The 27,615-nt window shown below is 39.2% G+C and overlaps 1 protein-coding gene across 1 annotated transcript in view; it reads left to right on the top strand.

The window, feature by feature from the left end:
- Window positions 1-27,615, top strand: part of MYO3B (myosin IIIB) — a 213,292-nt gene that overhangs the window by 56,563 nt on the left and 129,114 nt on the right. The window contains exons 9-11 of the mRNA XM_053901857.1: window positions 14,317-14,428; window positions 15,374-15,536; window positions 16,911-16,991. Coding sequence (XP_053757832.1) covers window positions 14,317-14,428; window positions 15,374-15,536; window positions 16,911-16,991 — 356 coding nt within the window. The remainder of the gene's footprint in view (window positions 1-14,316; window positions 14,429-15,373; window positions 15,537-16,910; window positions 16,992-27,615) is intronic.

The raw sequence follows: 27,615 nt of genomic DNA, 5'->3' as shown, positions 1-27,615 counted from the left end.
TTAATTGCAAAAATAATGTGTGAATACTTTTCGTCTAAAATTTTTAAAAGTTACATATGAGGCTAAAGTCTTTCTCTCTGCATCTTGAATTTTCAGTGTCCTGCATGCACCATGGCCCCTCTCTAGGGAGTTACCGTCATTCTTTTGGTAGTGTTATCCTTTCAGAATACATACATACATGCATACACAACACAGAGGGGGAAGAAAGAGAGATCAAGAAAGGGGCAAAAAACCCCACGTTTTTAGCTTAACTTGAATCACTTATTTCATACTATTTGGCACCTTCCTTTTCTGTTTAACAATATGTATCAGAGATAAGTCTATGTTGTTTCATAGCTCCAGTGCATTCCTTTTTAATTCCATCATTAAAATTGGTAATATTCATTTAGCCATTCTTCTACTGGTGGATATTGACATTGTGTCCAATTGCTTGCCAGCAGTGCTCAAACAATCCTATATATTTAACCTGTAGGAGAATTTCTTTAGGGTAGATTTTGAGCAATTAATTGACCTTTCCCAGGGAGAGCGATGTGCTCCACAAAGCCATTTCGTCCTAACGAAGAGAAAGGATGAGAAGAAACATGAGAGCCAGTTTCTTTCCTCAGATAGATTGTGTCGCTGGAGGCAAGTCACTTCACTTCCCTGGGATTCTGTTTCTCTAATAAGTCAGTGGTTCTTCAACTTTGTCATGCATGAGAATCTCCTGAGGCCTTGTTAAGACACAGCTTGCTAAGTTTTTGATTAGTAGGGGGCTGTGTGTGCAAGTTTCCAGGTGATGCTGATACTCCTGGTCAGGAGACGACTCTGAGAGCCAGTCACTGTTCAGGTATGTTGAGGAGAACATCCTGTGAAAGACATGGTAGTGGAAATTCCAAGAGCCCCAAACAGACTACCTAGAGAAATTTAATTGTTCCAGTTTGTCCACATATGATGATAACCCATGATTCGCCACAGTAATAGTATTGTACTGATGATACACATCAGTTTTTAAATCACAGAGTCAATTCTTTAGGCCAAGAGACAACTCAACATTGCATCTTTGCTGTGGGCCTTCCAGTTCAAGTACATAGCTAAAACTAGAATTTCTTTGGCAATATTCTTGACCTGTCAATCCACTTCCCATTGAACAGTTCCAGGGTCTAGGAATTATCTCTTTGACTCCTGAGGCAACCTATTTTGTGTTTTTAGATGTCTGATCACAACCTTGTCCTTACTAACCTTGACCAAATACATCTTTCAGAAGCTTCTATGCATCCGTCCCAGTTCTACACTCTGGGCTTTAGAAAACAAATCAGCTCCTTTTCTAATTGATAACAGTGTTCCCCCGAGTCAGCAGTTCTCAAATCCTACAGTGCATCAAAATAGCCACAGGACCTTATTAAAATTTAGATTCCTGAGCCCCAGCTGTAGAGATTCTGATTCTGTGTCCAGAGTATGGCCTGGGAATAAACATCTTTTATGAAATCTCCAAGTAGATCTGCTGCCCGTAGTCTGACATTGTTTAAGAGACTAACGGGGTTCAGGACATGCTACCACAAAATCTGACGTCTTGGCATATTAATATTACAAGCTGAAGGAACTTGAGAAATGGCATGAGCAGGAAGGATTTTTTGCCCTTTCTCTGAAGCAGGTCATATAACCGTCATGTGAGAGGTGCCTTCCCTTTACCAAGAGGAAACAAGTATCCTTATCTCTGAAAACAGTGGACACAGAGGGATCTCTATGACCCCAGTTTCCCACACTTTGCTCATACTCTTTGTCTTACCTCTTTCCATGACTCTTCAAGCTTCATCAAATCTAACATAAAAACACTCATATTTGATTTCTTTAGGTCTTCTTTCCTTATGAAAGCTCCTGTGTCATGTAAACCTTCTATTAAATAAATGTGTGTGCTTTTTCTTGCTAATGTGCATTTCGTCTAATTTTTAGATCTAGCCAGAGACTCAAGTGTCTAGGAAAACTTTTTTCCTTTCTTATAAGATCGAGTTAAGCTTTTTTGTCTAAGCTCAATTCTTCAACAGCTCCTCATATGACATGGCTTGAGTTCCCTCACTATCCTGCTTACTAAGGGCTATCTGCCAAAATACACTACAAAATATACCCATTAACACCCACCCCCATCCTGACTTACTATAGCACTCATCCCTACCCAAACTGATGTTCTTTATATACTTGTTTAGTATTTGCCTCCCCAACTAGAATATAAGCTTCATGAGGGCAGGGAAATTGTCTATCTTGCTCACTCATAATATTCCAGCACTTCTATCAGTACCTGGCAATCAGTTGATCCTAAATAAAGTTTTATTTAATGAACAAATGAGTAGAATGGGAAAGAAAAGCCATTTCAATTCAGAAAGTGAAACTACAGAGAATGAATGACCCATCCCAAGGGAGAGTATTTGCTTAAGGTTTTTAGAAAAAAGGAGAATAAAAATGTTTGTATAATTAACCTTTTTTTTTTTTTTTTTTTTTTTTTTTTTTTAAATCTCACTATGGACTTAAAGCCCTGGAAAATATTCTTTTAGTAGTACAGATGTTTTGCATGCCTTTGGGTACATAACTCAAACCGGAAGGATGAGTCAAAGCAGGCAGGGCTCATTATGGTTTGGGATTTCAAAAGCATCTTTAAAAGAAGCAGATCCTTTCCAAACATGTAAAAATGCAGAAGCAGAATGACCAAGATGAGAAGTGCAAATTTTAAATGTCAGGTGTAACAAAAATGTAAGCAATCTCCAATGCTTATATTATTTTTATCTAATATGGATAACTCTTAGCTGGCTTGTTCGTGCTCTTTCTCTCTCCTCTCCCCTTCCAGGAGCATAGGTAATCATTAGAAAACATAGAGAAATATGATTCATTGCATATACTGTTCATTGTCAGAGGACTTAAGTGAAAACAAAAGGGAAAGTTAAGCATCATTAATAATTAAGGAAATGCACATTAAAGCCACAATTAAATATCACTTGATACCTAGTTTGGCAATAATCAGTAAATCTGGTAATTCCTTGGATTGACATGGTTAAAGAGTAGCAAGACTCTTAGGCTCTACTGGTAAGGTAATATATCTGTGTGATCACTTTGGAAACAGTTTGACATTTTTAGTAAACTCCAACATGAACATATTATACTAACCAATGGTTACACTCCTAGAGTTATTAAGTAGAAAAGTGACAGTATTTCAGAGCCCACTAGACCTTTTAGGATTGCTGAGAAGCACTGAGTCTACCTAAGTGTGGTGACTTCCTGCCTCAACCTGCCCACGTGTTCTCCTTTGGGTTAAATGTCTACAGCCCAGAGTTTTGTACTTCTTTCTTCCTCTTATTAAAAGATAATTTTCAGAAGAAGGTAACATCATGACTCACATACAGATATAAAGATAAATGTGTTTAAAGAATTTATTGGTATGATATGAGGGAATCAGGCAGATATGATCATCAGTTCAAAGGAAAAGTCAAAACAGTGCAGGCTTATATGAAGTAAAAGAATGTTGAGGTGAATTGCAAATGGAGGCAAAACTGGATTTTCCACAGTGGGAAGTCAATTGAAATCATCAGCAGACTGGACAGAATTTATGTATCTATCAATTACCTATAATTTAGACAGAGTTGCAAACTGCCTCAAAGAGGATGAACAGGGCTAGAATCCAGTAACCCAGAAGGGTATGCTAAGGATGGTGTACACGTAGTTTCCCACTGATACATCAATGCCTTACTGATACACTAGTCCAAATAGAATATTGTTTGGATCTCTCACACTTGTGTCAAGGAGCACCTGACAGCTGGTGTTCAGATGTAGGAAATCAACACTTCTCCAGGGTCAAAAGCCCAGTATTCCAGATTGCTGCAGACACAAGTTCCAATGAGCTGCAAAGTTCTGGAGTATCAAAGGTCCCTCCCTGTTACAGAGTCAAAGATACTACCACTGTATACAGTAAGAGCTAAGAGTAGATGTGGGTTAGAGGAATGTGAAGGAGCCTGAATTTGGAGTTAGAAGACATGGGTAAGCCTCAGGCCTCCACTTACTAATCTGTGACCTCAAGCCAGTTCCTCCTATCTGGATTTCTCTTTCAAACAAGAATTTTTAAAACAGTTTAACAATTACATTAAAATTAAATTAAATTAAATTTAAATTTAAAACAATTTAAACAATTTAAAAACAAGAATTTTTATTTATGACTTTAAGTTCCCTTCAGGATCTAAATGTTTATTCAAGTAGCAAGCCAGGCCCTTCCACAGATGGCCCTGTGGGAATGCCCACTCATGGAGGGTTTTGACGGAGGGCTGGGCAGATCTGTTTGTGAACATGAGGAAGAATAGCTGGATTGGGGTGTCCTAGATCCCTAGTGTGCAGTATAGAAGCCTCAGCATCTGTCGGAAACTTGGAACGTTCAGCAATGAAAGGAGAAGAAATGATAGGAAAGGAAGTTACTAAAAAACAACCTGCAACAATTTAGGAAATGTATCACCAAGGTTGGCTCTGACTCTACTCAGTGTGCCTAACCACAGCAAAAGGGAACTGGAACTGTATTAGTCAGGGTTCTCCATAGAAACAGAATCAATAGAGTGTGTGTGTGTGTGTGTGTACTGAGAGAGATTTGTTTTAAGGAATTGGCTCATGTAATTGTAGGGGCTGGCAAGTCAGAAATCCGCAGGGCAGGCTAGCAGTCTAGAAATTCCAGTGGGAACTGATGTTGTGGTCTTGTGCCCAAAGGCAGTCTGGAGATGGTATTTCTTCCACCCAAGGGAGCATAGTCTTTCCTTGTAAGGCTTTCAATTGATTAGATGAGGCACACTCACATTATGGAGGGTGGTCTGCTTTACTCAAATATTAACAATATTAATTTTTCTGACTTACAAACATAGCATCTTTCTCCATTTATTTAGGTTGTCTTTAATTTTTCCTAGCCAATATTTTGTAGTTTTCAGTGTACAGGTCTTGTACATTTATCCTTAGGTTTATCCCTATTATTTCACATTTTTAATGCTATTGTAAATGATATTTTTAAAATTTCAATTTCTAATTGTATATAGAAATACAATAATTTTTGTATATTGATTTTTATCTTGCAAGTCTACTAAACTCGCTTATTAGTTCTGATAAGGCTTTTTTGTAGATACCATTGGATTTTCTACATAGACAATTATGTCATCTTCAAATTAAAACAGTTCTATTCATTTTTTAAATCTTTTTAAATGTTTATTCTAGAGAGAGACAGAGTGTGAGTGGGGGAGGGGCAGAGAGAGAGAGGGAGACACGGAATCTGAAGCAGCCTCCAGACTCTGAGCTGTCAGCACAGAGCCTGAAGCAGGGCTCAAACCCATGAACTGAGAGATCATTACCTGAACTGAAGTAAGAAGGTCAACCAACTGAGCCACCTAGGTGCCCCAGTTCTATTCGTTTTAAATACAGATGCCTTTTCTTTCTTTGTCTGGTCCTATTGCAATGGCTGGAATCTCTGGTACAATGTGGAATGGAAGTTGTGAGAGTGAACATCCTTGCCTTTTTTCCTAATCTTTGGGGAATAAGTGTTCAGCCAGTCTCTGTTAAATATGTTAGGTTTAACTTGATGAGTGAGCTTGAGGAAGTTCTCTTGTTGCATCAGTCTATCGAAAAGGGTTTTGTTTTTTTAAGTGTTTATTTTAAGAGAGAGGGGAGGGACAGAGAGAGAGAGAGGGAGAGAGAGTCCCAAGCAGCGACATAGGGCTTGAACCCACCAACCATGAGATCATGACCTACGCCGAAATCAAGAATTGGATGTTGAACCAACTGAGGTACCAGGCACCCCTGTGGGTTTTTTAAAATAGGGTTAGATGTTTGATTTTGTCAAATGCTTTTCTTCATTTATTAAGAGAGTGTCTTTTTTCTTTTAGCTTATTAATATGTGTAAAGTTTTTCATTATTGTCCTTTTAATATTTATAAAATCTGTAGAATTTCATAAATTATGTGATATTATATAATTTATATCTTCTTTGTTTTCTCCCCGCCCCCCTGCCCTGATCTGTATAGCTAGAGGTTTACCAATTTTATTAACCTTCTCCAAGAACTGCTTTTAGTTTAATTCATTGTCTATTTTATGTTTCATTGATTCTTTCACTTTGATATTTATTGTGTCTTTTCTTCTGCTTACTTTGGGCTTAATTTGCTCTTTGTCTAATTTATGGTGGAGGCTAAGGTCATGCATTTGAGAGAATGTTCTTTTTTTCTATTATAGGTGTTTGATGATATAATTTTTCAAGTACTACTTTAGCAGTTTCCCATAAGTTTTGAGAGATTGTTTTCATTTTCATTTGATGAAGAATACTTTTTAATTTCTCTTTTGATTTCTTCTTTGACCTATGGACTATTAAAAAGTCTGTTCGTAAGTATTTGGGGATTTTCCAGATATCTTCCTGTTGTTGATTTTTAATTTAATTCTACTGTGATCAGAGAGCATGTTTTGTGTGACTTGAGCACTTCATTTATTAAGTCATGTTTTATGGCCCAGATTTGTCCTATTGTGGTAAATGTTTCTACATGCAGTTGAAAAGAATATATATTCTGTTCTTGTTGGCTGGAATGTTATAGACATTTCCAGTAGACCAAGTTGGTTGTTCACTCTTTCTGATTCCTTGATGTTGGGGTTTTTTTTTGTTTTGTTTTGTTTTTTGCCTACTTGTTCTAACAATTATTGGGGAGGGTATTGAACTCCCTAAGGATAATTGTGGATTTGTCTATTTCTCCTTGCAAATTAGTTTTAGCTTCGTGTATTAGGTGCAAACATGCTTAGGTCTCTTAAATTCTTTTGATGGATTGACCTTTTTATCACTGTGAAATAAATATCTTTATCCTTGGTAATATTTTTTTGCTCTGAAATCTACTTTGTTTGATATTGTAATATAGTCAATTACTATAGTTTTAACTTGATGAGTGTTTGTTAACATGGTATATCTTTCTTTTTTACTTTTACTTGTGTCTTTATATTTGTGCCTTTTTTGTAAGCAGCATATAGTTACACTTTGGTTTTTTATTCCGTCTGAGAATTTCTGCCTTTAAATTATGTTGTTTTGACCATTTACACTTAACATTTGTTTGGCTAGGTCCAATCTATCATTTTGCTATTTGTTTCTCAGACACATTTGTCTCCTGTGTTCTCTGTTCCCTTCTTCTAGTTCTTTTGGATTTATCGAGTATTTCATATGATTTCATTTTATCTTCTTTGTTCACCTATTAACTGCTGGTCTTTTATTATTTTGGGGGTTGTTTTCTGATTTATAATATACATCTTTAACTTATGCTAACCTACTTCAGGCAGTATTATATCACTTCACAAATAGTTTTGTGTATAGAATATATAGTATAGAATAGAATTAGAATAATAGTTTACTTCACTGTCCCTCCTCCTGGCCTTTATGCTCTTGTTATATTTGTGCTGTTTATGTTATGTTGTCAGTCATAAGTTACACTTACCCATATGTTTTAAACTTCATAATATATTATTAACTTTGTTTAACAGTTAAGTATATTTTCAAAAGATTTAATAATAAGAAAAAAATCTCTTCAATATTTAACAACATAGTTATCTTCTGGCACTCTTCATTTTTTTATATAGATCCATATTTCCATTTGGTATTATTTTCTTCATACAGGACTTCATTTAACATTTCTTATAATGCAGATCATCTGGTGATGACTTCTTTCAGCTTTTGTATGCCTGAAAAATTCTTTATTTTGCTTTGTTTTTGAAAGATAATTTCACTGAATATAGAATTCTTTTCTTTTGATTCTTTAAAGATTTTCTCCATTGTCCTCTCACTTTCATTGTTTCTGTTGAGGACTCTAATGGCATATTTATCTTTGTTCCTATGTATCTAACATATCTTTTTTCTTTGGTTGCTTTTAAGATTTTTCCCTTTATGACTGTGTTTTGAACAATTTGATTATAATATCCTTTGGTGTAATTTTCTTCAAGTTGTTTTGTGTGTGTGCTTGGACTTAGATCTGTTAGTTTCTAGTTTTCTTCAAATTTGGAAAATTTTTGGCCATAATTTTTTCAAATATTTTTTCTGTACCCTTCTTTTTTCTCCTCTTCAGAACTCCAGTTTCATGTATAAGGCCACTTGAAGTTGTCCTACAGTTCATGAATGCACTTTTATTTTTTTAATTATTTTTTTTCTTCTGTGTTTCATTTTGTATAGTTTCTATTGTCGTGTCTTCAAGTTTAGTAACCTTTTTTTTTTATCCTGCAGTGTGTGAATTGCTGCTAATTCTGTTCTGTGTGTGTATTTTTTTTTTTTTTTAATTTCAGACATTATAGTTTTCATTTCTAAAAATTCTGGTTGGGTCTTTTTTGTATCTCTGCATCTCCATTTAACTTTTTGAACATGTGGAATACAGTTAAAATAAGTGTTTTAATGTTCTTCCCTGTTAATTTTATTATCTGTGTTACTTCTGGATCCGTTTCAGTTAGTTGACTTTTTCCTCATTATGGGTCGTATTTTCCTGCGTGCCTGATAATTTTTGACTGGATACCAGACATTGTCCTTTTATCTTTTGGGGTGCTGGATATTTTTGTATCCCTATGAAAATCTTTGTGCTTTGTTCTGGGATGAAGTTAAATTACAGGCATACTTTGTTTTTTTGCAATTTACTTTATTGCGCTTCTGCAGTAAAAGATACTGCATTTTTTACAAGTTGAAGGTTTGTGGCAACCCTGCATCAAGTTTAAGTTTATTGGCACCATTCCAACAGCATTTGCTCACTTTGTGTCACTGTGTCACATTTTGGTAATTCTCACAATGTTTCAAATTTTTCATTATTATTATATTTGTTAAGGTTATCTGTGATCAGTGATCACAGCTCATTGAAGGCTCAGATGATGGTTAACATTTCTTAGCAATAAAGTATTTTAAATTAAGGTATGTATTTTTTACAACATAATGCTATTATATACTCAATAGACCACATAATAATGGTCTATCACTTTCATATGAACTGGGAAACCAAAAAGTTGATTTGACTCACTTTTTTTTGAGATAGTCACTTTATTGCAGCAATCTGAAACTGAACCCATAGTATCTCTGAGGTATGCCTATACTTGGAAACAGTTTCAGCCTATTGGATCTTTTTTTTTTAAATGTTTATTTTTGAGAGAGAGAGAGTACGTGAGCAGGGGAGGGACAGGGACAGAGGGAGACACAAATTCTGAAGCAGGCTCCAGGCTCTGAGCTGACAGCACAGAGCCTGACATGGGACTTGAACTCTTGAGCTGTGAGATCATGACCTGAGCTGAAGTCGGACACTTAACCAAGAGCCACCCAGACTCCTGGATCTTGTTTTAAGATCTCTTAGGTAAAGCAGAGCTGTGTTTAGCACTAATATTTCCCCACTTCTGAAGCAAGACACTACTGAGTCCTCTATCCATTGTCCTATGAATTATGAGGTTGATCAGTCTGGCTGGTAGAAACAGGCACTATTCTCAGCCCTCTGTAAGCATCGGGCACTATTCCCTCTAGTCTTCTTAGATGGTTCTTTGCCCAGCCTTGAGTAGTTTCTTCCCATGCAGGTGCTAATCACTTACTCTGCTGAATACCTGAGAGGCCTTCCGCGGATGTCCAGATGTAGCTCTCGACTAGTACTCTGTCCTACATACTCTAGGGCCTTGGTGTCTCCAACACGTGGTGGTAGGCTTTGAAATATGATTGGTCAGATGTAAGCTGTCAGTTCTGCCTGCATTGTGTCTGGAAGAGTTCAAGTCTAGCTCTTTATAAGAAAGAAAATAGCCTTACTGGCAGCTGATTTGGAACTTTCAAAAACTCCAAAATTTCTAAATATTTCTTTTCTTTTCTTTGCAATTAAGGTTTCTTTTAGTAGACCCAGAGCTCATCTTGAATGAAGTCCAGGGACACTTTTCATCTTCACTCCCTCTTTATAGTACCCTTAGTCCCCCTCCTGGAGGGTCCTGCTTCCTCTGAGGGAAGCCTAGAAGTTCTTAGGGATTTTATAGGCTTTGTTCCTGGCTCCACCCTGGAAGGACAGTGTTTGGTCATTACAGTTTCTTAGACATAAGTCTCTCACACTTTCCTAAGTGGAACACAAACAAAACTAAAATGCCTTCCTCTTACTGAGATGGACCAATTCTCATAGGACAACTTTAATAGTCTCTGTTTCTTTACTCTGTCTTACCAAAGACTTTATCAACCTGTACTGAAGAGTATAAGAAAGGAGAAATGAAGAAAAATAAAAGCCCCCATTTGCCTCAAAGGTACTATTCAAATTAAATAGGTTAAATAGGCTTTGGAGGTCAGCCTAAGAAATGCACTACCGTTGATTTGGTGGCGGATACACCTACATTCCTAACAATAACTTTTGTTGGAGATAGCTCTGTAGAGAGCATGATTATAGTATGAAAAAAACCATTGTACCTAGATAGACAAACTAAAGAAGACCAATTCTTCCCAAGTTTTCTTTTTTTATATCTATAGAAAATTTTCATTTTTATGTAGGCAAATTTGTCAGTATGTTCTGGTGAGAAATGATATTACTTTTACTCTTTTTTGTTTCTCTCTCTTACATTAGAAACAACTTTAGGGGCATCTGAGTGGCTCAGTCTGAGCATCAGACTTTGGCTCAGGTTGTGATCTTACGGTTTGTGAGTTCAAGCCCCATGTCAGGCTTGCTGCTATCAGACTGTTAGCACAGAGCCCGTTTCAGATCCTCTGTCCTCCTCTCTTTCTGCCCTTTCCCTGCTCATGCTCTTTCTCTCAAAAAATAAATACAAATAAAAAAAATATTTTTAAAAAACCTAGCTTTATTAGCTGGATTCATATTGCTTTTTTTTTTTTTAAATCAATTACATGGTAGTTTAGAGATTTAAATAATAATCTTAGCCTTTGTCATTTACTTGATGTCCTCTTGGACAAGTCATTTCATCTCACCAAGAACAGTTTTCTGTGTCAGTAAGATATTTAATGACCTAGAGAGACTCTTTGTGATGGTTTAAAAACATGTTCACAAATTACTTGATACTCCTCCCTTCAGGAGGTAGAACTTAATTTTTCTCTCATTGAATTTGGTCTGGATTTACATGACTTGTTTCTAGTGCATAGAAGATGAAATAAGTGATGGTATGTCACTTCTAGGCCTTGGTCATTAAAGGCGTTATGGGTTCCCTCCCGTTCACTAGTGCGCTCTCTCTCCCTCTCTCTCTCTCTCTTTCTCCCTGGGATCCCTGCTTCTGAGGGAAACCATCTTCTATGTTATAAAGATACTCAGACTGTCCTCTGAAGAGGCCCATGTGGCAGGGAACCAAGGCCTCCTGCCAACAGCCAGTAGGGAACTGAGGCTTTCTACCATCAGCCATGTGAGTGCACCATCTTGAAAATAAATCATGTGGCCCTAGGCAGGTCTTTAGATGACTGCAGCCATGGCTGACATCTCAACTGTAATTTATGAGAGACCCTGGGCCAGAATTGCCCAGGTAAGCTGCTCCTAAATTCCAAATGCTTACAAAACATATGATGACAAATGTCTGTTTTAAGGCATTAAATTTTGGAGTAATTTGTTGTCTAGCAATAGAAAACTAATATGTCCTAGTATCTTACAGATACTTCCAGTTTATGATTCTATAATTTAAATGCAGGAGGCTGTATCTCTAATTGCCTGTTACTTTTACTAATACTTGACAAACTGCTTAGCCTGTTACATTTAAAAACTCTTCCTTGGAGAGTCTTCATTCCATATACCATTTTAGGCAGAAAGCTAGATAACATATTTGAGAAGAAATATTTTTCAACTGGATATTTACTGTTTTAACAGCTTATATGTTTTAATGAGATGAGACCTTGGGAAGACTTTCCATAGAGTTCTAAAGCAGGAAAGGGCTCTTTAGTCTTTGGAGGTCCAACAGGAGCTATGTGTACCTTTTGACTTTATATGCAATGCATTAAGAACATTTTCTTGAGAAGGAATATGAATACCTTTCTCCAGATTTTCATAGATTCCTGCCCCCAAAAAGAATTTAGAACCACTTATCTGCTTCCCATTCCCACCTGTGGGAATTCAGGTACAGAGAAGTGATTTACAGTTACCCAACAGAGATCTTCTTACTCTTAATTCAGTGTTCAGACTCCAATCTGAGAGGTAAATTCTACCTACCAGAGGCAGCTCAGGGCAGAACTGGTCTTTGCAATGCTCTCAAGTACCCAGACCCTTAGGACCTTTATACTTACTATTTTGTGATTGCATATCCCCTGTTCATTTAACTCATCCAACTGCTTCGGGAAGGGGGTCTGGAATAGATCTTCCCAAAAAAGACCCTCTTGCTGACAGATCTTTTATATTGGTGACTTTCTGTTTTGTCCTTATATGGAAGCACACAGGAGCTCCGCCAGAGTGCTTCTTTACCATGGTACCTACCAGAATCCAGAATTATTCCATGGAGGAAATACACATTGTACTTATCTGACCTGATTATTACAGACATATCACTTACATGGTTTTTTTAGTATTTTTTTGAAACTTTCACTTCTTTGTAGTACTGTTACCCATCTCTTTCTGAACTAAGCCAAATATGAATATTAGCATCATAATAAATTAAGAGATTGGGTTGAAGGACCAGAAATCAAAGCTAAGTTCTAATATTTATGCTAGTTCAGGATTCATTCTGCCTATTTAAAAATTAGAAACTGCTAAGAACCATCTATAGATGCCTGGAAAACAAGTATAAATCCTTGATTGGAGAGCTGGAACATACCTTACATTCTTCCCATATCTCACACGGGACTGATCGTTCATTAGATTCTCTTTAAATACTTCATCGTTAATAGTATTAACCCTGGGTTGATTAAAGCCAGGGTTGTTTGTGTTACAAATGGCCAGGCCTAATGGAAAGAGTGTAGGAAATCCTTGTTTTACCACTGACTTACATACCTCATGCTATTTCAGCTTTCCCCAAACATTCACCCATATAGATTTGCCATCTATTCCCATCATCCCCGTGTACTCCAGGACACAAACATTTTGCTTTAGCTAGAGCCAGGTCAGAGAAACCATGACTGAAACTATAGTCCTAAAGAAACTGAGGCTAATGTGCTAATGCCATGAACTGCCCTGATAGCCCTAATCCTGATTCCCAGCTGTCCCTCCTCCCACTTGGCCCCAGAAGATGTCATCTATGAGCAGGTTCCTGGGCTTGGCTAAATGACCTAGCATAGTCCTGGCCATCATTCAGGGGTTCTTTGAGAGCACTGCCCCTCCTTCCCAATGGTAGAAACAGAGACTCAGAGCCTTGGAAACTTTCCCAGGATCTCTGAATGCAAATGTTTCCAGCAAATTCAACATTATATCCTAACTTGTAAAACAGTCTTGTAGCACAAAGATAAAGTTAAATGACCCAAGTGCTAATCAGGTATGTTTATTTTTCCATAAACAGAAAGATGTGGAATATTTGGCAAGAGGAAGGGTCATATTTTGTATTGGGGCAATTTTTCTTAAAAAGTAAAAACAGCTCTATATTTAAAAGTATAGTAATTCCAAAATAACAGCTCAACCTTGTCTGAGGAATGGCAGGAAACTCCTTTGACAAGGAAATTAAACTTCCAAGGGGTTGAATTTAATTATAGATGGCAGCAAAGAGCAGAGGAAAGATCCCTGGAAAATTTTTAGAGAAAAACTAAGGTAAGGTGTTCTAAAAGAATAAAATGTGTGTGTGTGTGTGTGTGTGTGTGTGTGTGTGTGTGTGTGTGTATTTTGATGGAGAGAAAAAAGGAGAGGGGGAAAAACCCTTTTGTGGGTGTTCTTTGAATCCAACCAGAAAGTATGGAAGTTCGTTAAAATGAGTTTTTTAGGAAGACAAATGTGGTTTTGGTGATTATATCAAAAAATATGCCTACTCTGTATTTTGAGAGAGACATGTGGCTCAGTGGACCAATTCAATAGTATTAGGCTACTTCATTTTTGCTATCTACAAATAGCTTCAGAGGGAACATTTCAAGGTAGAGTCAGAATTTATACAGGGGGATTACAAATTATATTGTAATAATGCTAACGTTTAAAATGATGACTTTCCCTAGAAGAGCTGTCTGAATTTCAGTTTTCTTAATGGATTAGATACTTTGATTTTACATGCAAAAGATGCCAAGTATTCCACTGAATATGAATTATAAAGCAATATTAAAAGGGAAATACATGTAGCAGAAAATTTAAAAGCAAGTAAGAGCTAAGTTAATACGTACAAGTTGTATACCTCTCACTACCTAGTATGCTATTATTGGACAGTAGGTCCTATACTGTATCAAATGATAACTAAAAATGTTTTATTTTACTCTTTTATTTTGTAGATATTATTACTTGGCATTCAAAGCACATGAAACACCTGTTGCTAGCAAAGAGAGCTGTGTTGCTATCTTGGAAAAGTCCAGATTAGATCACTGGGTGCTGGGAAAAACAAAGGTAGTTCTTTCTTTATTGTTCACATTGTCACCTGTGATGCTCTACTGTGTACCTTTGTCTGTTGTCAGTGATATGACCGGCTCTGTACATTGTGTAGCTTAGCAGGCAAGACCCCAGCCTAACGGTGATCTTCGCTGGTCTTGGGTCAGGAGTGGTCCTAGGACCTCTGGACAAGAAGAGGAGGGTTTGCCTCCTGTTCTGCATGTAATTTGAGAGAACCATTTAACATTTCTAGAATGAGAACTTTGAGCTCATTTTAAAATGTCCCTCTAATTTAAATGCTGTTTATCCCAGCACCTCATGGAAATACACAAATCTTATTAATGACAATAAAAAGTATCTTTTACAGTTTTGTCCATTTTTCATTAGACTCTTGCTGTGTTTTTTACTGTATACCCTGAGTAGTAGTCCCATTGTGTATAGCTTTTCATCTGGAACATCCTGTCGCTTTATCCCAGGTTTTTATGACCCATTCTGAATTGTCCTACAAAGCCAGTGGTAGCCTGAGTGTTGATGACAACACGGTTGCTCCTCAGCAGGAATTAGATCACTGTGGGTCCTGTACGTCCTTCTCCCAAACTTCCACTGCTGGCCATGGGTCAGTTCTGTTGGTTAGTGCCTCCATCAAGGGCTGTAGAGACAGATAGTGGAAGTCAAATTGAGAATATAGAACTCCTGGCAGTTATAAGGCACTTTTGGAGAACATTTGGAATCTCCTAAACCCCATTAACCTCATTGTTTGTTCACGTCAATAACCAATAATTGGCTCAACCTTAGAAGGGGAGTTGTGTTTGCTCCTAAGCAGTCAGTAATACTGGCATAAAACACGTCACTGTAAACTTATTTAGATAATGGTTTTAATATTTTTATTAAGAATACTCTGGAGTAGACTGGATATCTGTTCGGGAATGCATATTTAATGCTAAAAGTAATATCTCATTTCAGGTTTTTCTCAAATATTACCATGTTGAGCAGTTGAATTTGCTGCTACGAGAAGTCATAGGCAGAGTGGTTGTGCTGCAGGCATATGCCAAGGGGTGGCTTGGAGCCAGGAGATACAGAAGAGTCAGAGAGAAGAGAGAGAAGGGGGCCATTGCCATCCAGTCAGGTAAATAAATGGTCCTGAATCTTGGCATTTCATCAAGCACTCAGGCCGCTCGCCTGTTGCTTTTCTCAGTGGCTTCTTCTCTTCCTCCTACCTTCCCTTCCCTTCTTCTTTCCTTTCTTCCTTGCTTCAGCAAATATTTATTGAGTGCCTATTGCAGACCAGTCCCTGGGCGAGATGCTGGGAATCTAGCCATGAGCAAGACTACCGTGGTCTCCGACCTCCACATAAGCAAACAGACGTCACAACACACCGTGATAAGTGCAAGATAGAGGCAGTGTGAAGTGGGAAGAGGTAAAACCCAGATTGTACGGACATGTGCCCCTTCTCCCAGATGACTGATGTGTAATACACACCTCAGGCCCATCACCAAGTTCTCAACATCAGAATCACTAACGCCATTTCCCAAAGGCTTTTCTAGCCCAGACAAAGCTTATAAACCTAGGGAACAAATTGCTCGGCTCTCCCCTATGCCCAGCCCATCCAGTGTCTCTTTCCACACGTGTGTGTCATTTGTGTTACAAACAGCATCTGAGCTCCTGTGCTGTTGCTGAGTGGTTATGAAAGCGTCAGATCTTGTACATAGTGGACAGTTTCCCTTGTGCCCTCATAACCCAGAATCATGTCGTTCACTCTGGACTTCACGACCACACTGAGCAACACCGAAGGCTGTGATGCTAACGGGAGGGACAAAACGGCGAAGTGGTCATGCTCCTGGCGGGCAGCTGAATGCCCCAGTCCTCTTTCTACAGGACTCAGCACATCCCCAGAGGTTTCTTTTCTCTTTCTCTTATCCTCATCCATTTCTTTTGCCTTTTGCCTTTCTACCGTCTATTTTCTTCTCTCGAAGCACTGCTCTTAGCACATGGTTCACTCTCCCCAAACACACGTGTCATGCTACTAATTATTCTCCTTGACTCCCATCGTTATTTTTCACTCCTTCAAATTGATGTTCATACCTTCCTCCCCAGTAAAAAAAATTGGGCAGGGCAGGCTGTTCAGTTCTTCCCCACCATCTCAACAAACCACCCTACCCCAAGTCCTGAAAATGGAGCTTCCTCTGTGGGTTGGAATGACAGGGAACCACCTCAGCTGGGATGGAGGTCCCAATGATTCATAAGTAGATTCCAGTGTTCTGGAAACTCACTGCTGGAACAAAAATAACTCCTTCTGAGAAGCATCTTGGAAGCCGAGCTAAGAGTACAGAGAGGCCTCTCTTCCCCCATCATCGCTCACGTATCTCTGCTCATTTTGTTCAGGGAGAAAGCAGGAGGGAGGAGAAGAGGGGTAATAGATTGGAGGGAAAACAGCTTATATCAATTCTCTGGCACGTTCTTAAATTAATGTCATTCCTAGCACATGGTTTTATATTTTTAGCCTGGAGAGGATATGATGCTCGGAGGAAATTTAAGAAAATAAGCAACAGAAGGAGTGAGTCTGCGGTTCCTATTCAAGCAGGTAATTAAAACATCATTTTCATAGCGTCCACTTGAAAATATTCTGTGATTAAGTTCATATGAGTTTAGGAAAGCTGAAAGGTTAATAATTCAGGAGCACCGGAATAGAAGGTAAAGTCCTAGTGGGGGTTCTAGTCCTTGTTCTGACACACCCCCTGCGTGATGATAGCAAGGCTGACAGTGAGCACTTACTGCATACTTGTGGAAAGATGCTCCAAGTAAGTCCTGGTTTATAGAGAGGGGACCTGCGGCACAGAGAAGTGAAGTAACGTGTCCATAGTCACATGGCTAGTCAGGAGCAGAGTCAGCATTTGAACACAGGCAGATTGGACACAGTCAACTTTACATACTGCCAGCTGAACAAATTCCTTTCCTTCTTGGAGTCACATGTCCGTCGTCTGTGAAAGGAGAGCACTGGCTAAAGTCTGGTTAAGTCTGGAAGGTGTCTAATTACCTTGGAATTTCTCTGATTATATGCAAGGCCCATCTTTCAGCATCACAGAGATAAGAATAGCTCAGGGACTTTCCCAGCAAATGGAATTTCCCACACCCTGGCCTGTTTGTGACTAGGGTGGTCCTCTGCACCACCCCCCACCCCCACCCTGGGGTAAGCTGTGGCTCAACTTGGCCTGGCTGCATGAGTGCTCTGAGCTCTGCTTCCTGGCTCGTCTGACCTGTCCCTGGCTCCTGGATGGCTCTGTTCTTCTGCAAATGGCAATATCCATGGTGGCTTCCAGGCTGGGTTCCCTTCATCATTTGAAGCTCTATAATCTAAAGGAGGCTCTGGAAGAAGTATGCTCCAGCATGCCTGGAGCTCTGACAGTGGAGACAGAATGAGAGAGCAGGGGCTAGTCCAGTGGACTCCACAGGCTCAAAGGATAGGGTTTCAGATACTGTTGCCTTGAAGCAAACTCCTTAGTAAAACAGCTGCAATCTTTTTGAGATGGTCCTGCCCAGAGCCTGACTCCAGGAACACTTGTCAGAACTCTCTTAGGCCACTGTAGAGGCCAGACATCTTCATTCAGAACCAAAATATTTGGAAAGAAGGGGGCATCATTTAAATGCAAATGTGTAGCTTTTAACACCATCCCCTAGGAGTTTTAAGCTCTACAACTTCAAAGAGTTCAGGAAGAAGGATGCAATTGTAGTTGCAGCTTAAGAAAAACAACTCAAAGTGCATTTGTTCCCTATTGCCCACCTCCACTCACCACACCACACACACCCCTCTCCACCCCACCCCCCAAAGTCTCCTGGACTGATTTCAGATCCTGCAGTTTGGCCCAAAGCCCAACATATGTTTTAAAATATAAACTTTGGGTTATATGTTGATCCACTGAGTCCAGTGTGTAGAATCATAAAGCAAATTTTCCCTCTCTGAAAACGATCTTTACGGGCTTCCCTGTTTGCACTCTGTTATTGCCAAGTAAGGGCTGCATGAAAACACAGACAGGTTTGCTTCATCACCGGATCAGGTCAGTCATGATTGCGTCGTTCCAGTAGAGCACCAGTGCAGTAGGTACCATGGAAGGATAATCTTGTTTGGTGGAACCAGAGAGAACACATCTCTTTAAGGTACTTCTGTTTTTTTAAAGCTTTGCAATCACCCCATTTTTTAGCCTGGCAACGAGTGTTCCTCCTTATCAGGTGGCATCGGGAGTCTCCAGGGACTTTGGCAGACATGAGGATGTTGAGAGTGGTACTCAAGTCACCCCTCCCTCTTAGAAGTCATGTGGCAGCCAGAGCAAAAGCAGGCAGAGTCCCTTTGCCCTTCAGCCAACACAGGAATCAAGGTGCTGGTTTTGTGTTAGCAGAAAAGATGCATGGGGAGGGTAACAGCATTTGCAGTTTTATTGGCAGATTACTTTTACTTGAGAATGTTTTCCGTATCTTTATATCGGAAGCCATGGTTGTGTTGATCTAAAAAGCAAAGCCAACTCCTTCTAACTTCTCTGTTTTGGGGTGTGTTCTTCTCAAAGCATAACCTTCTCATTACAAGCTCTTCTTCACCCCACGAGAATATTTCTGGGCAGAACAAGCCCCAGACATAGTGCTTCCCTTACTTGTGAAGCCTGCAGGAAGTGACTTAGAGATGTTATCATAGACAGCCATTCTGATTGTTTTTGAAACTTATTCTCTAATTTTTTTTTCAACAAATCATTTCATTGGAAATTTAGATTCTATGCGATGAGTTTCTTTGTATTTCAAGTTCTGGCCCATAGCATTTTTTTGTGGGTAGTGTTGCTAAGATATGTTATATATTTTTAAAAGAGCAGCCCTTGAAATTTAGGAAGCATTTGGCCTACATGTTGCTACAGACCAGCGCATATTGAAATTTGTTTGCCTTTCATCTCCTTCCCAATAAAAGCAGCCGCACAGCTTATCCCTTTAGCTTCCTCAGAACTTCCTTTCAGAATTCCCGATCTATTACGGCACATTCACATACCAGAAACAAGATGCCTTTTCATGCTGTCAACCTTTTTCATCTGAAATGTAAATTAATTCTTGCTGGTATGCCTTGACAGAGATCAAAGTCGGGGTATTAACCTTCCTGGGCTTTCTCTGGGAATCCGTCCCCAGGACTGGGCTGCTACTAAGAGGCCAGTGTCCCTGTTATAGGGCCCTCCTCCAGGAAGCCCTCAGTCTAGGAGCCACCATTTCAAAGGTACAGCGTCGTTTTGTAACTGACCTCATCATTACTTTAAACTAGGTGAGAAATGATCTGCCTGGCTAATTCTTGAAAGAGAGAGAGGGAAGGAGGGAAGGGGATACACACACACACACACACACACACACACACACACACACACACGAGTCTGTTCATTTTAATTGTGGGCCCTTCACTCAGATTCCCGGAGCTTGTTTAAGTGGTTTTGACAGCGAGTGATCTCGGTATGGTAGAGGGAGGGACAGGGCTCCAGATTGGAAACCTCTCCCCTTGCTCAGTGGGTCATTTCTTGCCTGTCAGTCTTTGAGGTAGGCCACATTTGCATTTTCAAAATAAACAGATGCCTTTCAAATACATGAGCTGGTGGTCTAGAGATCTCTGTGGGCCCAAACAGTTCACCAGCCAGTGATCAAATGCTGGAAGAGAAAACAAACGGAAAAAAATACCCTAGGTACATACTCATCCATTTCCTAAGTGTATAACATTGCACCAGCAATAAAGGGCCTTTATGAGATGTGAGGAATCTGGAGGAGAGAGAGCTAGGGATCCCGAGCAAAAGTATAGTGTGTCATTTTCCCTTTTTTTTTTTTTTTTTTGCTGGGGTGGGGAGCAACTTTGAATATCATCTTAGTGAGAAATGGCATGTTTCGTGTGTTTTTATTAGTTAATGCTAATAATAGGCTCTTGCCAATGGAAAACATTCTTTTAAACACCAAAAAATTTAAAATTACATACTTTTTAGATCAGGTAAGATTGAAAACGTATTAGTTTTCAGAGAGATGGGATATTCTAAGTAAAAAGTAACAGTTATGTGTCATTCCCTTACTAATCTATTATTTTTTTAATGAACCCTTAAGTGTCAGAAAGTGGATATAACTAGATTTAGTCAAATAAAAATGCACACATTCCTCAGTAAATTGTATCAAAACACATAACTTGCAGGCGATTCATAAAAGGTCTACAATATTTCATTCTTTAAGTTTTTGAAAGCATTGGCCTTAAAATTCCTCCTCTAATTCAAGATCTGTTTTTTAAATGAGAGCAAAGTGGTGGGCCTCCCATCTTGGAGGGGAAATGCCTCAAGTAGGTGACAGTGGAGCCGGAGGGGCTGGGAGCAGAATTTCAAAGAATGTCTCCGGAAAGAGTAGGCTCTTCCAGCCCCCACTCCAGTTGTCCTCCCAACCCCCAGAAGCAGGAAGAGCCCATTGGTTTACAGCATATTTTCATCTAATTGCTTCAGTGCAGTGGAAATTGTTTTCCCTTTCTCTGTGTCCTCTGATCAGCTTCCTACTTACTCTCCTCCTTGGCCCTTCCAACAACACAGATAAACGATAGCCATTTCTCCTTCTGATGCTTTTTTGGGGAGAATGCTTTTTGGAGCATCAGCTGTGACTCTGGCAAGACTTAGGTTTCCTTGAGCCTGTGAACAGGCATTTTATTTTATTTTTTAAAGTTTATTTATTTTTGAGAAAGAGAGAGAGAGAGAGAGAGAGAGAGAGAGAGAGAGAGAGAGAGAGAAGACATGCCAGTTGGGGAGGGGCAGAGAGAATCCCAAGCAGGCTCTGCACCCTTAGCACAGAGCCTGATGCAGGACTTCATATCATGAACTGTGAGCTCATGACCCAAGCCAAAATCAAGAGTGGAATGCTTAACCCCCTGAGCCATCCAGATGCCCATGAACAGGCATTTTAAACTGGATTCAGCTGGAACTGCTGGGTGCATCATATGATACCGGCCAATGAGAGTTGCTTTAAATGCTGCTTCCAGAAGGGAAAGCAGGCATCATGTCCAGATAGGTTCCAGCACACTCAGATACATTTCCAGATAGCAGCCTATCAGAACCTGTTTAACTACTTTTAGAAACTTGACCCTACTTCATAACAAAACCAAATTTTTAGTATTTAAAGCTGCTTGAACTTTTAAACCTCTCTGGGAGTAAGGCCTCCTCCTAGCCTTTTCTAACTTTAAAAGGTTGGTTCCTTTAGCACTGTTGGTGAATTGGCAGTGACTGGGTGGTTGTAGTAATTTCCTAGAACTAGATTTCTGGAAATATCCCTAGGTGTGCAGGACAATTATATTTTAAATTTGGAAATTTCTTTCTTCCTTCACTATTTGTTAAGTATCTACTTTATGCTGGAGCTACCATGGTGAATGATGGGATTTGATTTGGAGCATCAAATTTTCATTCTCTGATACAGAGGGCTATAAAATATCCTGTCCCCTAGAGAGATGATGTTTGTATAAATCAGGTACTCTATATTATGCCAACACATATTGGGAGGAAATTCTGTAAAACTTCAGTGTAATACAATGAGCCAAAATCATTATAAAATATAGCTGAGGATTTACATTGAAATAACCCATGTTTCTTGAAGGTAAAAATGATCACAGAAGATATTTTTTCATTCTTACAGAGCTGTGTGTAAGCAGATTGTTGATCACAAGCCAAACAGTAGAGGAAGGTCAAGTGAATGTACCATTGAAGGAAAAGGCCCACTTTGAACTAACAAAAGGAAAACAAGCACAACCTCTTTCATTCCTCTCCTTTCATTGCTGTTTGCCATTGTATCTCTATTCCATTGTTTCTTGACTCATTCCATTTCTGTCTCTTAGATTCCTGATTATTTCACACACACACTTGCCTCCTCAAAATGTGAGGAAGACAGCTTCCAAACTCTTCCTGTCCATTGGGAAGGAACCAGCTACCTCTCCTTTCCTGGTGTTTTAGGTCCTATCCATTCGAGAGTAAAGCAACATCCAGAGGAAAGTGTTAACTGGTGTATCCAGGCTTGAGATGAGCTATGAGGTGCACACTAGCTCCACTGCCTTCTAAACCTTTGTTTAACAGAAGACAGAATACCTTCAGGTTTATGCAAGGGATCTTGCCCAGTCCATCTGCACACGGCCTGGGTTTCTCTAACTTTGTAGGTAAAAAAGTTGGGACTAATTTCTGACAGCTATAGGCTTAACATTTTGGAGGGGGAAAATGTTTGTGGGGACCAGTATTGTGCTTTACTTGGGAAAATGTGCATTGTTTATGAACAAGACATGTTCAGAGACATGTACGACATACAGGACAGGACATATGGAGCTCCCCTGAAGCTTGGCTTAGAGGAAGTGGTATATAGCAGAGAGAAGGCCTGACCTGCAGCCTCAAGGTTTCTGTTAAGAAATGGCCTCTGCCAAACCTCACTTGGGCACAAACAGTAGAATTCTTACCATGAAATGACTTGGGACGCAAAGGAACGTCCTTTGCTATGAAATCAAATGTTCGTGTTTGAATATAATGCCCACAGGGCAGGGTGCTATTCACCTAATGCACAGAGAGGACACTGCAAAGCCAATGTGGACTCGAGGTCTGCTAATACCTGATATCATGTTGATGTGGCACAGAACTGTGCTCAAGGTGAACCTTTGGTGCATCTGTACCAGCAGGACTCAAGGTTAAAATTTCAGAGGAAGTCCATGAGTGCTTCAATTTCGAATCATCTTTTCCATGCTGGACCTCATATAGAGCTGCAGAATCTGGCTAAAAAGAGGTGCTGCCCAAAATGGCATCTTTACCACCTCAACCTTGAGTGAAGCAACATGATCATGATCAATAACACACTCAGGTTGCCTTTATTCTATGGAATCATAGTTATTTAGGCTATATCCACCTAATAGTAAAGAAACATTAGGGGAAAAAATGAACTGCTATGGCAAGAGTGATTGGGCTTCTTTTCCTCAAAAGACTCCTGTGTGTAGAAAGGCAAATTTTGTTTTTCCCTTTAACAGATGAAACAGAAGCACAGGGAATTTAAATAAGTTGTCTCCCCTTATGTGTTATTTGAGCTTAAGAATTGGCATCAAAGCCCTCTTCTGAGTCCTCACCCAGTTCCCTTTTCAGTAGACCACACTCTACGATTGGTTTCCATCTTGGATATGGCACATGGACATAGGGTACCAGCTTTTGGAAGAGCTCTATATACCAACCTAAGCAAGCGGACTTTGGAATCAAAACAATTGACTTTAACCAAAAAACCCCAAAAATCTGATTTAAAAATGGGCAGAGGACCTCAATGGAAAGAAGACATGCTGATGGCCAATAGACATATAAAAAGATGCTCAACATCACTAATCATCAGGGAAATGCAAATCAAAAGCACAATGAGATATCACCTCACACCTGTCAGAATGGCTAAAATCAAGAAGACAAGAAATAATAAGTGTTGATGAAGTACGTGAAGGAAAAGGAACTCTGGTACAGTGTTGGTGGGAATGTAATTGGTGTAGCCACTATGGAAAACAGTATGGAATTTCCTCAAAAAATTAAAAACAGAAATACCATATGATCCGATAATTCCACTACTGTGTATTTTCCCAAATAAAGTGAAAACACTAACTCAAAAAGGTATATGCACCCCTATGTTTACTGCAGCATTATTTATAATAGCCAAGATATAGAAGCAACCTAAGTGTCAATCTTGCCATTTGCAACAAGACAGATGGACCTAGAGAGTATTATGCTAAGAGAAACAAGTCAGACTGAGAAAGACAAATACCATATGATTTCACTCATATGTGGAATCTAAAAAAACAAAACAAATGAGTAAATAAAAAGTAGAATCAGTCTTTAAATACAGAGAACAAACTGATGGTTGCCAGAGGGAAGGGGTATAGGGAGATGGGCCAAATGGGTGAAGGGGAGTGGGCTTTTAGGTGTAGAATGATTAAGTCATGGGAATAAAAGGTACAGCACAGGTAATATAGTTGATGGTATTATAATAATGTTTTATGGTAACAGATGGTAGCTATAGTTGTGGTGAGCATAGCGTAATGTATAGAGATGTTGAATCACTGTGTTGTACACCTGAAACTTCTGTAACATTGTAATTCCACTATACTCAAATTTTAAGAAAAAGGAAAGAAAATCAAGCAAACAGGGCACCTGGGTGGCTCAGTCGGTTAAGCGTCCAACTGCAGCTCAGGTCATGATCTTGCAGTCAGTGAGTTCAAGTCCCGCGTTGGGCTCTGTGCTGACAGCTCAGAGCCTGGAACCTGCTTCAGACTCTGTGTCTCCGTCTCTCTTTGCTCCTCCCCCACTCACACTCTGTCTCTCAAAGATGAATAAATGTTACAAAAAACAATTAAGAAAATCAAGCAAACAAAAGCAATTGACTTTAATTCCCAGCTATGCCATAATTTGTTATATGGTTTGGGGAAAAGTACTTAACTTCTGAGCCTTAGTTTCCTCACCTATAAAATGGGACTCATTAAGGCCTAATTCTCAGGACTGTTGTGAAGATGATTACAAATAATATATGCAAAGCATCTTGCATGGTACCTAGTACCTGGTAGATATTCACTAAATGTTAGCTCCCTCTCTGTACTCCCTTCCCAAATAAGAACTTCACTGGGAAAAATAGTCTGTATAGTACTCTCTCTGTATGTGTGTATATATATATATATGTATATATACCTACATCTATGTAAGTGAGCATATATATTATAACTTCAAAAAGATCAAACTATTTCTCTCACTTTTGGAGGAAAAAATAGTACCTGTTAAATCTTAAATATAGTTACAATAAAACATTTATAACAGAGAATTTTCCATGGTGCCTGGGTGGTTCAGTCAGTTAAGCGTCTGACTCTTGATTTTGGCTCGGGTCATGATCTCCCAGTCGGGATCTCACAGTCCTGAGATTGAGCCCTGTGTGGAGCTGAGTGCAGAGCCTGCTTGGGATTCTATCTCTCCTTCTCTCTCTGCCCCTCCGCCACTCATGCGCGCTCTCTGTCTCTCTTTCTCTCTCAAATAAAAAAATAAAAATAAATAATTTTCCAAATCTTAACTTATGTCTTGCTTATCTGACAGGAAAAGTTAAAAAGCAATAATATCATGTGAAATGTTTCAGGTGGTTTTGTTGTTTCTGTAAAGAGCTGTGCTCCATAATGCCAAGAGCTTGATTCATTTGTGTAGAGAAATTTTTTCACTCACCTCGACATTGTTAAGATTTAATGGTTTAGTATGCTACTGACATCATTTCCCCATTCACTGGCTTGAGGCCCTTCTGTAACTCGTTCTGGAAAATAGCAAGTCCCCTGCTCATCTTCTTCCATGAAGTCAGAAACTCTAAAATCCAGGAGTTAAATATCACCCAGATTTGCTGCCTGCTGGTGTGGAAAGCAAGTCGCCTTTCAGATGTCTAAGGAGTTGGAAGATCTCAGTGTGCATATCATACTTAACCCACGGTGACGGGTGATTGGCAGCATAACAGCTGAGCGACAGCCATTTGGCTGGGAGTTCAAACCCCAACACGAAGAGCCATAGCAGGATCATGGCTTGATTTGCTGTGGCCGTGAAGTCTAAATCACCGAGCACAGAGGTGGAGGCAGAGGTGACAGCTGGTAGCCATTCTCATCAATAAAGTTGTGACGGTTGAGATGTACAAGCAACCAGAGCCTGCTAATTTCATAGACTTTGAGCCAAGTACTTAGTGTCAAAACCAGCTATGGTCAATGATACAAATGGCTCTGAAGGGTCCCTCGTCAGCAGCAGGGCTCTCCCCACCAGACTCTTTCTTCCTAGTGGGTGAGAAGTGATTGGATCCTGCTTTCCAGGAACAATCAGTTTGAGAAGACCTTATTTTTTTAATTTTTAAGTTCTGGTGATTTTTTAAAAGTCATATTTATTGAGGTGTAATTTATATACAATAAAACACAAACAGTTTGATAAAATTGGATGAACACATACAGTCAGGTAACCCCCTCCACAATCAAGAAAAAGAAAATTATGAAAAAGCTCTCTCATGCCCTTTCTGTCACCATCCCTCCCACACCCTTAGCTCCTGGTGACCACCAATGGGTTTTCTGTCCCAATAATTACGCCTTTTCCAAAATGTCATAAAAACGGAGTAATATAGTACATAGACTTTTGTGTCTGGCTTCTTTCACTTAGCATAATGCTTTTACAGTTCATCAGTGTTGGTGCATTTAACACTAATTTGTGCTTTTTCATTGCCGAGCAGAACTCCAGAGTATAGATATACCACAATTTTGCCAATTACCAGCTAAATGATATTTGTTTCCAATTATTAGTGACAGTGAATAAAGCTGTTATAAACATCCAGACCTTTATCTTTTTAGGGAAGACTTACAGGAAAGTAAATAACTTTGATTTATGGGAAACAGGAGCTGTTTAAGCTAGAATGAGCCTAGAGGTGGGAGTTATTTCCTTCTTGACTAACAAATGGTAACACTTGTTTTCCTAACATGTTATTTTTGCATAGCAATTTCCAGTTTATACAAGGCATTTTCATTCACCTTATTTTTGTAATTATCAGGCTAACCCTGAAAAGTAGGTTGGGAATCTTACCCCATTTTACAGATGGTAGCTAAGAAACACTGCAGTCAAGACTGCCTCAGTCCTGATCTGGTATCTTTGCCCCAAACGTTTTCTGAACAGGAACATCCTCTCTGTGCAGAACACTCTGCTAAATGCTTTTGGGGTGGTCACAAAAACAACATTAAATTATTTTTTTTCCCACTAAGAGGGGACAGTCTGATGCTCCACATCATATGTCAGCAGGAAAATGCAAATTAAAACAACAAAATACCATTGTACACCTATTGGAATGGCCAAAATCTATAACATTGACAACATCAAATGCAGATGAGGATGTGGAACAACAGGTACCTCATTCGTTGCTGGTAGGAATACAAAATGGTACAGCTACTTTGGAAGACTGCGTGGTGGTTTCTTATAAAAGTAAACATACTCTTACCATATGATCCAGTAATCACGCTTTTTGATATCCACCCAGAGGAGTTGAAAACTTAACGTCCACACAAAAACCTGCGCACAGATGTTGGAGGCAGCTTTATTCATAATTGCCAAAACTTGGAAGCCACCAGGATGTGCTTCAGTGGGTAAATGGATAAATAAACTGTAGTACATTCAGACAATGGAAATTATTCA

Source organism: Panthera pardus, unplaced genomic scaffold (assembly GCF_024362965.1).
Source record: "Panthera pardus isolate Hobbes unplaced genomic scaffold, ASM2436296v1 HiC_scaffold_10, whole genome shotgun sequence".
In the NCBI taxonomy this organism is placed as follows: Eukaryota; Metazoa; Chordata; class Mammalia; order Carnivora; family Felidae; genus Panthera; species Panthera pardus.
The sequence above is the reverse complement of the archived record's forward strand: the minus strand, read 5'-3'. Positions and strand labels throughout refer to the sequence as shown.